The 11,729-nt window shown below is 41.4% G+C and overlaps 1 protein-coding gene across 2 annotated transcripts; it reads right to left on the bottom strand.

Moving 5' to 3' along the window:
* Positions 1 to 3,651: 3,651 nt before the first annotated feature.
* On the bottom strand, positions 3,652 to 11,370 carry LOC138588935 (NLR family CARD domain-containing protein 3-like). 2 transcript variants are annotated; one of them, XM_069659190.1, is made up of 9 exons: positions 11,282 to 11,370; positions 10,817 to 10,936; positions 10,495 to 10,573; positions 9,690 to 9,918; positions 7,688 to 9,467; positions 7,425 to 7,598; positions 7,163 to 7,336; positions 4,972 to 5,018; positions 3,652 to 4,847 (listed from the first exon to the last, which is right to left on the bottom strand). In XM_069659190.1, the coding sequence occupies exons 1-9, from the start codon at positions 11,368 to 11,370 to the stop codon at positions 4,279 to 4,281; spliced, it is 3,261 nt and encodes a 1,086-aa protein (XP_069515291.1). In that variant the 3' UTR covers positions 3,652 to 4,278. The 2 variants fall into 2 exon arrangements, with proteins under 2 accessions (XP_069515291.1, XP_069515290.1); XM_069659189.1 differs by lacking the exon at positions 11,282 to 11,370 and adding an exon at positions 11,058 to 11,120.
* Positions 11,371 to 11,729: the final 359 nt, after the last annotated feature.

Below are 11,729 nucleotides of genomic sequence, written 5' to 3'. Positions count from 1 at the left end.
ACATCACAACACAAGTTTCGTCGTGGACTGTTTAAGTTGTGTTCATCTGTTTTAGCTGAGGACACAACACCGACAACAATTCCACCAACAACAGAAAGCAGCTTCGAAGCATTCACCACCTTGACAGCGTCTGCAGCCAGTGTCGCCTCAACAGAACATTATGGTGGTGAGTCAACATCTTTATACATCTGTTTCTTTAATTTGTCACTGAGCAAACACATGCAGGATTACAGCATTCTGCTTTGTGTTTGTTTTTTCTGCTTTATGTTATTTAGTCGATAAATGGTGACTGCTTTAAAATGCTCCACACAGCTGCCTCTGAAAAGTATATATTTCTGAAATATTAAAACATGTTTTAAAGTTTAACTGAAGTTTTAACACCACACTTTGTTGTTCAAACACTGAATAAGATGCTGTTCCAGTTACTGAGATTTTTCAGAGCAGACTCAGAAGGGGGATTGCACCCCTACCTGTGCTGCAGAAAATAGCATCTCAGAGCTCTGGTGCTGTTCAGGCGAATTCAAAACAGCCATTATATATTCAAGTCACAATTGGCCTCTTTTAATGCACGAGAGAATCAGCAATGAAAATTGAAATTGTAATCAGAGCCAGCAGGATCCATCCTTACAGCATCATCATTGACTGTGCACCAGTTGAATCCATCCAACTTATCTCCTTCGAGATAAAAGAGGTCGACGATTGATTGAAATATTTTTTGTGCCTCTGGTTTCTTGCTGACGACTTTCCTGACTGTCATTTCTGTTGTTGTTCGACAGATTGCAGAGGTTGTTCTGGTCTGGACATCATCATGTTGGTTCTGCGTGTGGCTGAACTCCTCCTCATTACTGTGATTACTTTTCTTCTCTGCAGAGCTCGTGGTGAGAAAATTCAGACCAACATTTGTTTCCACAGATCACCACTACCTTTGCGTTTGGAGCTTAAATGTTTCTCTGTGGTTTATTTTCCAGGGCACAAGAGACCACGTGACGACAACACGGTGAGTTAGAAATAAAACATGATGTGAACTGGGGAGGGTAATGTGGCAGTGGCCATATTTACATCTGGCCATCACTCCTCTCAGGGTGGGAAGCTTGAAAGCTGTTATACTGCCGTGATCCAGGTTTTAAAAAGTAATAGATGTTTGAAACCTGACAATTTGTTATCTTTTAACTCAGGGCCATGCACAGACATTTTGGGGGGCAGGGGCTCAAGCTAAAAAAGGGCATTTGTCCCACCAACATACACTAATTCCCATCCTGATCACACCGCCGCCATCCATAATCACACTTAAGTTGATAACCTGGAAACTGAACCACATTATTCCACCAAGAAACCACAGATTTGACATGTTTTCATGAAAGTTATAATGAAAGGCTAACTCTGCCTTTGGATAGCATAAATTACTATTAGCATGCTAACGTCACTGCTTGCTAAAAATGTACACCTTTCTTATCTTGTTGTGTAACACTTCCAAACGCTGACGTTAGCTAGGAAGTAGTTGAGTAGTTGAATGCTAACGTTAGCTTTTTTCTAAGGGGAGCCAGTGAGTTACCAAATGTTTTACCTTCGAATATGGTCCCTCTGGTTTTCACTAACCCTCTCTAGTGTCTCTTGAGTTACTGATCAATCTGTACACAGTGAAGTGACCGCAATTTTACTTCTACTTTACCTGTTTTTGTTTTTAACAGGTGGATCATGATGCAGATGACTATGATAATGTTGGAGAACCTTCTGTTTCAGTCAGACTTCACTGATCAACAACCTCCATGCCAACATCAACTCTCCAAAAATGAGTCTACTGCTTTACACATTTATTTACAGCATTACTGCACATAAAAAACTTTGCTGAGGATTTCATTTACTGATGTGAAAAATGAAGTTGATATTGTACAAAGTCTTAGTTACAGCCAGATGTTTAAAGCTCCTGTGAGGAGTTTTTCACTGGTCATGAAACAGACTGAAATTAATTCTGATGACTTTTCATGACCTACAAAAGCAATCCAGACCATCAGCGACAAGAATGATTATTTCTATATAGTTATTTTTGATGCTTGAAACTGCCGGGGGGGGGGGGGGGGGGGGTAGGTGTCAGACAAAGTGATTTACTGCACACTGCCTTCGTTCACATTTTCCAGGGCAAAAATTTAAAGTGAGTGATTCATATCACACAGACTGTTAAGTTAAAAAATATCACTGAAGCTTGTACAGGACAAAATCAGCAAAGAGACATGAGGTACAGATTTGTCCACAGGGGGCGCCAAAATCAACACAAACTGAGAGTTCTTCACAGGAGCTTTAAGTTTAATGAGCTTGCTGTACAGTTCAGATTGTCTTTAACTTTATTGCTGAAAAATAAACTTTTAACTTCTGATTTACTTAGAATGAGCTCTTTTTATCACTCTGTTTGCAGAGTTACACCATTACATTTTGTGTCTTTTATTTGGCATTGCTGAAATATATCTGATAGGATATGTTTGTGTTTTACTTAAATGCTTTTTCAGCCTCCAGAGACTGATCACAATGTAATCTGCAAATAAAGAAATATTAACTACTTCGTTCTCAAGTGTTTTCTAAGTCAGTTATGTACAAACAGTGTCGTTATAAAAGTGATCATATCTATGAATGTCCCACCTTTACTGTTGGTATACCCTCCCTCCTCTGGTATTAAACCCTCTGGTTGCACAGCTGCTGGACTCACAATAACCCAAATAACTGCATAATTCTCCTATTCTTTTAACAACACAGGTGAAAATAATGAGGGCATGGCATGCAATCTCGTAGGCGGGAAAAAATTAACATAGACAGGAAGAGACACAGTGACTAAATACAAAGTTACACAGGAAATTAATATCAAAACATGATGAATATAAAGAATTACAAAACTGAAAAACAATGACTCATGACAGGTAGCTTTTATTTTGAATTTTTTTTCTTGTTCGTTTTACTGTTGAAGAGAAAGAAAACAAAAAGAAATATAAAATGGTTCTGAATTGACGTCTGCTGTGCTTGTTTGACTCAAAAGCTCCACAATAATATATTTTATTTGTATTTATATTTTAAAGAGGAAAGCCCTACAATGTTTGTATTTAATGTTTTATTACTCGTTAAGTAAAATTTATTCATACAGAATAATTCATGACATTCACGCATAGTTCTTCCAAATAAAGTAAAAAAAAAAAAAATAAAAAAAAAAGATGCATTTAAAAAAGGCAAAGATCATCCATGAACACAAAATATAACTTGTTAAAGTGCAAAAATACACAAACACAGAAAATACAGCTGTAACAGGGTCAGGTTGGTTACTAGGGAGTGTTTAATAGTGACTTAAGTTTTATTATATTTTTATTATTTAGATTTATTCATTATTTATTTATTGTAAGTTATAAAGTAATAAACTAATATTTAGAGCAGGATGACCTGCACAGGGACAGTTGATTGACACTTCGAGAGAAAGAATAAGAGAAATAACATAAGGAAATAATTTTAAACATATAAAGAAACAACTGAAATAACTAAATCACAATGAAATGAAAAAAAAAGTTAAATATATGTAATTTATATTTTATATATATTATATATATATATATGACATTTAATATAAGTTATGAATGATTATATACATAAGAAATAAAATGCTTACAATAAAAAATAAATGCTTTTAATAACATTCCTACAGCTTCCATTCTTTTATTGATTTCCCTTAATATTTCCATATATTTAAATTTTAACTCATTTATTCTTTTAATTACCTCATTATTCCACATTTATTTCATTTTACAGATTATCGTATGACACTCTTATACCGTTACATTATGAACTCTTAAAATGCGATTTCATCATAGTTATAGTTACAATAAAAGTGTTTTGTAAGTGTCCAAAAATGTTTGTTAACTGACTTTATATCAACTTTACGCTGCACATTTTTATTACAGACCTTCAAAAAAAACGTAATGTGTTGCCTGGTTCTGAGAGGACTTATGATTTAATGTAGTTGTGTTTCTGCTAACAGCTCTTGTCTAATGTGCACACTGGGTTGGGTTCAGACTATAATCTAAGTTTAATGTATCTGTAAACACGTTTCTATGAAATGCTGTAAGTAAGGTCATTGTGTTTAATAGTAAGGGTGGACATCTTCATTTAGAGAAGAATGTGTAACATTTTGGTAGTTCATTAGAGTTACTTCCTCTTTGTGTCAGGATTGTTCAGGGGAACACATTTCTGACATTAAAAACAAAATCAGCCAAATATTTACCACAGCCAAGCCTCGTCCACCAACATTTAGTCCACGGGACTGAAAGGAGACTCTCCCTCCTGCAGAGAACACAGAGACACCGAGGAACCAGGTGCCCAGAATGTAAACCCAGGATAAAATGGTTGAGTGATAGTGGTGCTGAAGGTGTGGAGGTGGATCAGTGTGCCAGAGGAGACTCTGTAGAAGGACAGAGTGCCAGCAGGGCCGTCCACATACACTGCTACTCTGTGAGAGACACAGGAGGAGGAGAGAGGGAGGGCTGCTCTTTTTTTATTGTGACAGACAGAGTAACCACCATCAAAGCAGCTCAGACTCCAGGACTGATCGTTATATCCAAACACACAGTCACGACTGTCTTCTTTCCTTCTGATCCCTCTGTAACTCACTGATATATAAACCAGTCCTCTCCACTCGACCTCCCAGTAACAGCGACCAGTCAGACCATTTCTGCACAGCAGCTGAGGCCTGTGTTCAAATCTATCTGGATGATCAGGATATGACTGATCCTCTTTCACACATGTCACCTCCCTGTTGTTGTCAGACAGTTTGAGCTCTCTGTGTGCTGAGTTTGAGTCCAGAGTGAGTTCACAGAAATCTGATGGAGAGAAAAAGACACAACACAGCAGCAGTTTGTCAGTTTACAAAGAATAAACCCTTCAGGTGTGTCTGATGATAGTCTGCTGTTTGGTCATCATGAGTCAAACTGATTCCACACTTACACTTCTTCAGACCAGGCTTTAAACACTGCTCTCCACCATGGTCCACCCTGGAAGAAGAAACACAGTCAGAATGATTTTCTATCCAACATGAGTCCTTACTGCTGTTCAACATGAAGATGCAAGGAGGAAGAAGACAAAGATGAAGATGCGAAGGCAAATACGAAGATGCAAAGATGAAGAAGACGCGAAGATGAAAAGACAAAGCCGATTAAAGGCCCTATCAGACAGAGACAGTTTTCAGTGAGAGGGACGCGTTTTGCGCGCTGCTTTTGCGTTGCAGAGCGCCTCAATTTTTTCGCTCTGTGCGCCTTGCGAATTGTGAAGAAACACTCTGAGCTCCTCGAGTTGAAAAAACTTCAACTCAAAGCAGAAAAGCGCCCGATGTCATTGGTGTTTTTTTCTCATCGTCCAATCGGATGAATGTAGAGGCGGGCCTTGAGTCTGTTGGTGCATGCTTTGATTGGTCTGCAGCTCTTCCCTGAGGGCAGGGGGTCAAACAGGTGATGGGCAGGGTGAGATGGGTCTTTCAGGATGCAGGATGTCTTTGAACGTGTTCCTGACCTTCTGGGTTGCATTGATGATCTTCTGCAGGGCTGTCCTGTCAGCAACTGACGTACCACACCAGGATCCCATGTGTCAGTATGCTCTCAACGGAGCAGAGGTAGAAGGACACCAGCAGTTGTTGTGACAGGAAGTAGAGCCCTTGTTGTGCCTTTTTAACCAGAGGGTGTATGATTATACACCATGTGAGATGTGGGTGCCCAGGAAGGTGAACTGGAAACCCTCTCCACTGTCTCTCCATTAATGTGCAGTGGTAGGTGGTCGTCCTGCTTCCTCCTGAAGTCAATAATCAGCCAGGTTATTATCCGCACACCAGTCTGTCAGCCTCTGTACCTCCTCTTAGTAAGCAGACTCATCGCCCTCAGTGATCAGTCCCGCCACTGTTGTTTTTTCTGCAAATTTTATGATTGTGTTCGTGTGATGGGTTGGCACACAGTGTTAAGTATACAGAGAGTATAGGAAAGGGCTCAGCACACAGCCTTGTGGGGCCACAGTATCTAAGAAACCCGACTTGGAACATCATCTGGATCAGGAATCAGCTGCTTCCTGTACATTGAGGTTACAGAGTGTGCGTGTGACCTCAGCAGTCTGTAAGATGATTTCTGTGATGGTGAAATTCTCTACACAGCCTTTCATATAAAACAGTACAGTGGGTGGGTAATTCCCAACGTCTATTCAGTGCAGTTAAAGCAGGTTAAATGTTTGCTTTCATAGTTTATTTCTCAAAGGTTGCATCTGGACGCAGTAATGCTACATCAAAGCTCCTCAGCCAGCTGGTCCTGGGATTCCATTCACAAGCAGAGCCCCCAGGCGGAAACCCAATTAGACTAAACCAAATTATAGAACAACAAAAAGAAAACTATTTAACACATTGGAAAGAATCAACCAAAAAACAGAGCAAACTGGAATGCTACTTGACCCTAAACAGAGAGTACACAGTGGCAGAATACCTGAGCACTGTGGAAATCATTGACTATGTACAGACTCAGTGAGCACAGCCTGGCCATCAAGAGAGGCCGCCACAGGCCCCCCCGGCTTCCTAAAGAGGACAGACTCTGCACCCACTGCACTCAACAGGAGGTGGAAACAGAACTACACTTTTTTAACTACCTTCGCATACTTCCCACTGATTACACACACCCAAAAAGACTTTGACAACATGAACAACACCCAGAAACTCCCATACCTGCTGGGTGAAGTACAGCAATGTGCAAACACAGCAGAGCAAGGTCTGTGAGCTGTTGTGACAGAAAGAGGGTGTCTGACAGCCCCAAACCTCCATGAAGACACCTGTGTGTACCTGCACTGACCGTCTGCACTGCTCATCCCAGTATATAGACAAACTTACAAAGAACAAGTAACTGTAAAAACATGTTTTAACTCAAATAGAAAAAAAGCATTCTGGTTTACACAGCTGTCACTTTTTTGTACTTAACTGCTGTCCACACTTTTTTATTTGATCTTATCTGTTTATATTTTAAGAATGCATTCAGCTTTTTCAGTTTGTATTTTCAGTTCAACAGTTTTTCAGTTTTTTTTCTTTGACACTTGCTTTGGCACACCGAGCAGAAGGATATATATTTTTATTAGAGGCACCTGCAGTGTCTGAACTCTTGTTATCGGTCCATACCTGAGCGTGTCACGTCTACAGTGTAGATCCTCCTGTGTAGACGACAGCAGCTTGACCCCTTGTTCTCCTGGATGATTGTAGCTCAGGTCAAGCTCTCTCAGACGGGAGGGATTGGAGCTCAGAGCGGAGGCCAGATATGCACAGCCTTCCTCTGTGATCAGACAGCCTGACAGACTGGAAATAAAATCGTGTTATTATAAAAAATCTTACCAATTTTAAAAGTAAAATATATCAACCGTTGTTCAATCAGCCTCATACTGACCTGAGAGTTTCCAGTGTACAATGTTCACTCTGCAGTCCAGCAGACAGCAGCTTCACTCCTGAATCCTGCAGGTCGTTGTTACTCAGGTCCAGCTCTCGCAGACTCGAGGACTGGGAGCTGAGAACTGAGGACAGAGCTTCACAGCTTCTCTCTGACAGATTACAGACACTCAGCCTGAAGAAGATCACAGATCACAAACAATGTTTGTTACTTCAGAGTAAAGAAAAGCTACTTTAAACTTGTATAGTTAGGTGTGTACCCACAGAGCTTTGGTGGAGGCCTTGACCACTGGCAGCAGCCTCAGAAGAGCCTCCTCTGAAGCAGAATATTTCTTCAGGTCAAACACGTCCAGATCTTTTTTTGACGACAGTAAGATGAAGACCAGAGCTGACCACTGAGCAGGAGACAGTTTATCTGTGGACAGAGGTCCTGAACTCAGGGACTGTTGGATCTGCTCCACTAGAGAACAATCATTCAGTTCATTCAGACAGTGAAACAGATTGATGCTTTTCTCTGCTGACTTATTCTCACTGATCTTTGTCTTGATGTACTTGACTGTGTTTTGACTGGTCTGTGAGGCACTTCCTGTCTGTGTCAGCAGACCTTGCAGGAGAGTCTGATTGGTCTGCAGTGAAAGACCCAGGAGGAAGCGGAGGAACAAGTCCAGGTGTCCGTTTGGACTCTGTAAGGCTTTGTCGACAGCACTCTGGTAGAAGTGTGTCTCTGCAGATTCATGATGAATTGTTTGTTCTTCTGACATCAGATTGACACCAGAGTTGATGAACGTCAGATGGACATGAAGAGCAGCCAGAAACTCCTGAATGCTCAGATGGACGAAGCAGAACACCTTTTCCTGGTACAGTCCTCTCTCCTCTTTAAAGACCTGTGTGAACACTCCTGAGTACACTGAGGCTGCTCTGATATCGATGCCACACTCTGTCAGGTCTGACTCATAGAAGATCAGGTTTCCTTTCTGCAGCTGCTCAAAAGCCAGTTTTCCCAGAGACTCAATCATCTTCCTGCTCTCTGGACTCCAGTGTTGATCTGTCTCAGCTCCTCCATTAAACTTAATGTTCTTCCGTTTTGTCTGCACCACCAGGAAGTGGATGTACATCTCAGTCAGGGTCTTGGGCAGCTCTTCTCCCCCTCCAGTCTTCAACACATCCTCCAGAACTGTCGCAGTGATCCAGCAGAAGATTGGGATGTGGCACATGATGTGGAGGCTTCGTGATGTCTTCATGTGGGAGATGATTCTGCCGGCCTGCTTCTTATCACTGAATCTCTTCCTGAAGTACTGCTTCTTCTGTGGGTCAGTGAACCCTCTGACCTCTGTCACCATGTCAACACACTCAGGAGGGATCTGACTGGCTGCTGCAGGTCGTGTGGTTATCCAGAGGCGAGCAGAGGGAAGGAGTCTCCCTCTGATGAGGTTTGTCAGCAGCACATCCACTGAGGCGGACTCTGTAACATCAGTCAGGATCTCATTGTTGTGGAAGTCCAGAGGAAGTCGACACTCATCCAGACCATCAAAGATGAACACAACCTGGAACTCTTCAAACCTGATTCCTGCTTCTTTGGTTTCAGTGAAGAAGTAATGAACAAGTTCCACCAAGCTGTACTTTTTCTCTTTCAGCACATTCAGCTCTCTGAAGGTGAATGGAAATGTGAACTGTATGTCCTGGTTGGCTTTGTCTTCAGCCCAGTCCAGAGTGAACTTCTGTGTTAAGACAGTTTTCCCAATGCCAGCCACTCCCTTTGTCATCACTGTTCTGATTGGTCGATCTCTTCCAGGTGAGGCTTTAAAGATGTCTTCTTGTCTGATGGTTGTTTCTGGTCTGTCTGGTTTCCTGGATGCTGTTTCAATCTGTCTGACCTCATGTCCATCATTGACCTCTCCAGTCCCTTCCTCTGTGATGTAGAGCTCTGTGTAGATCTGATTCAGAAGGGTTGGCTTTCCTGCTTTAGCGATCCCCTCAAACACACACTGGAACTTCTCCTTCAGGTTAGACTTGAGTTTCTGTCTGCAGTCTGGAATAAAAGTTCCTGAATGAACAAACAAGAAATGTATTGTAAGTTTATGCTGCAATCATTCTGATGATTTTAAACTGTAAGACATCAGGCTGTTATTTATTTTCTTCTTCTCTGAAATCTCTTCAGCAAAATAAAATGTGCATCTTTTAAGCAGCAGAGTTTTACATGTAGACCTCTCCCATGTTGACTCCATTTCCTCGTTCCATCATGTTAAATGTGTAAAAATCCTCTTACTCTTCTGCAGACAGTCAGCCAGCTCCTCCTGCTTCATTCTCCTCAGGAAGTGCAGTGTGATCTTCACAAGTGCCTCTCTGCTGCTCCTCCTCTGCTCTTCCTCCTCACTGTCCAACACCTCCTCATCCTCCCTCTGACTCTCTAAGCATTCTGGGTAACCTGGACTCAGACCCCTCTTGATTGTCTTCAGCTCGTCCTTCACAAAACTGACGATGTTCTCCTCCAGCAGCTGGAACAGAACAAAAAGTCAACTTTGACTTGTAGAAGTCAACAAAAGATAATCAGTGACAGACAGAAAGCCTGCTAGTCTGCAGAGCGCAGCATGGACACTGGATCACAATGGTAGTTCAGTGTTAGATCTGTGGATGGTCCTGTCTACTAGAAATGAAGTTTATGTAAAAATTAGAATAATGTTGGAGAAATATCCTGGTCTGGTTTCATGCAGAAAAAGTCTGCAGTGACTTTGGACACGATGTGTTTATTAGAAACGAGATTAAACTGAAACCACAAACTGTCATTAACATTGATCAAAGTGTTTGTTGTTTAAAACACAAACTGGACTCAGTCTGTGAACTCTGCTCTCTGCTGCCAAAGTCTGTGTGAGACCACCATCCACCACGACCTCTGACCTCTGACTCTGTGCTGTTCAGCAATGTAACGCTTCATTCAGTCAATAAAACACTGACTGTGATGATTCAGGCAGAGATTGGGTTTGCGGTATTTAGGAAACAATTCAGTAACATATAAATGTAGATTTAAGTAAACTTTGATTCTCAGTAGTAGCTGTGTTTGATCATTTACACACCATAAATATGGAGTCCAGCTGTGTTTCATTATGCTGGGCAGACTGACCAATGGGAACCTCTGGGCTCTGCTGCTGAACTCTGTGGAACAAAGATAATATAATATACTGTATATAATATAATGACACAGTGTTACATGTGATACATTCTATCTAGTGGATCCTGATAGATCCTCCTACAAACACAGGACACACAGGAAGCTACGTGCTCAGTACACTTATTTATGAGTAAAATAGTTTCCTGCTGTTGGATCCTGATAGAAACTGTTTTAAATTCTTACCTTTGACAATCCGAGTTATTTCCATCTTTCAACCAACTACTTACTTTTGATCCTTAGACTGCTGTCCATCTTTGAAATTAATCATTCGACCTTTAGACCGGTCACTCTTTAAGGACAAACAGCTGGGTTCAGGTCCAGGAGAATCTGGTCTCTCATGTTTGATACTGAAAGAATCACAAACACTGATGAACGTTCATAATCACTGAAAATCTTCCAGAATTATTGCTGCTGAAATGTATTAATTTTCTAATACTGATAATAAGAAACTGTGAGATAAATTATTACTTTTGATCCTTAGACTGCTGTCCATCTTTGAAATTAATCATTCGACCCTTAGACCGGTCACTCTTTAAGGACAAACAGCTGGGTTCAGGTCCAGCAGAGTCTGGTCTGAGCTGCTGCTCTGGGCTTCAACACAACACAAACACACAGAGCTGAGTGTGAACAAAGATGATTGAGTGATTTGAGTGCTGAGTTCTGACAAGGACAGTTAGAGATCCTCATCTCACCTCTGAGCTTTGGTCTGGCTGTCATGTTCCCCACACAGAGTGGTCTTACAGGGAGGGGCTCCCTCCTCTCTGTCCTCACACTGACTCATAGCAGAGCCCCCACCTTCACACAAACACAACAACATGCCCATTCATTACAACAAGCTTTACATCACAGAGACACACACTGCTCTCTACCACAGTGTCATTCCTCATTCTACCACCAGATGGCACCAAAGGAAGAAACGATTAAAAGATTTCCACTGTAGACAAATGTAGAAGAATATATTCCTTTTTATACAGCTGTACGTTGTGTCCACTAGAGAGCTCATATGGAGTCATGTATAGTTCACTGCTGTTCAAGAAGGACATGCAAATGCTTCCAGTTTAACATGTGGCAGGATAAAGAAAATACTCACCAGGTGACTTCAGATCCACGTTCTACCTTCACCTGTAAAGGAAACACAAA

Source organism: Semicossyphus pulcher, unplaced genomic scaffold, assembly GCF_022749685.1.
Source record: "Semicossyphus pulcher isolate SPU_LCO1_2020_fin unplaced genomic scaffold, fSemPul1.0.p SCAF_12, whole genome shotgun sequence".
NCBI lineage: Eukaryota > Metazoa > Chordata > Actinopteri > Labriformes > Labridae > Semicossyphus > Semicossyphus pulcher.
The sequence above is the reverse complement of the archived record's forward strand: the minus strand, read 5'-3'. Positions and strand labels throughout refer to the sequence as shown.

Excerpts from the sequence above, each read along its gene's own strand:
- LOC138588935 (XM_069659190.1), bottom strand. The coding sequence starts at position 11,370 with ATGAGTCAGTGTGAGGACAGAGAGGAGGGAGCCCCTCCCTGTAAGACC. Across the intron at positions 9,468-9,689 it reads GGCTGACTGTCTGCAGAAGA|GAACTTTTATTCCAGACTGC; the intron begins GTAAGAGGATTT and ends TTGTTCATTCAG. Across the intron at positions 4,848-4,971 it reads AAAGCCTGGTCTGAAGAAGT|ATTTCTGTGAACTCACTCTG; the intron begins GTAAGTGTGGAA and ends TCTCTCCATCAG.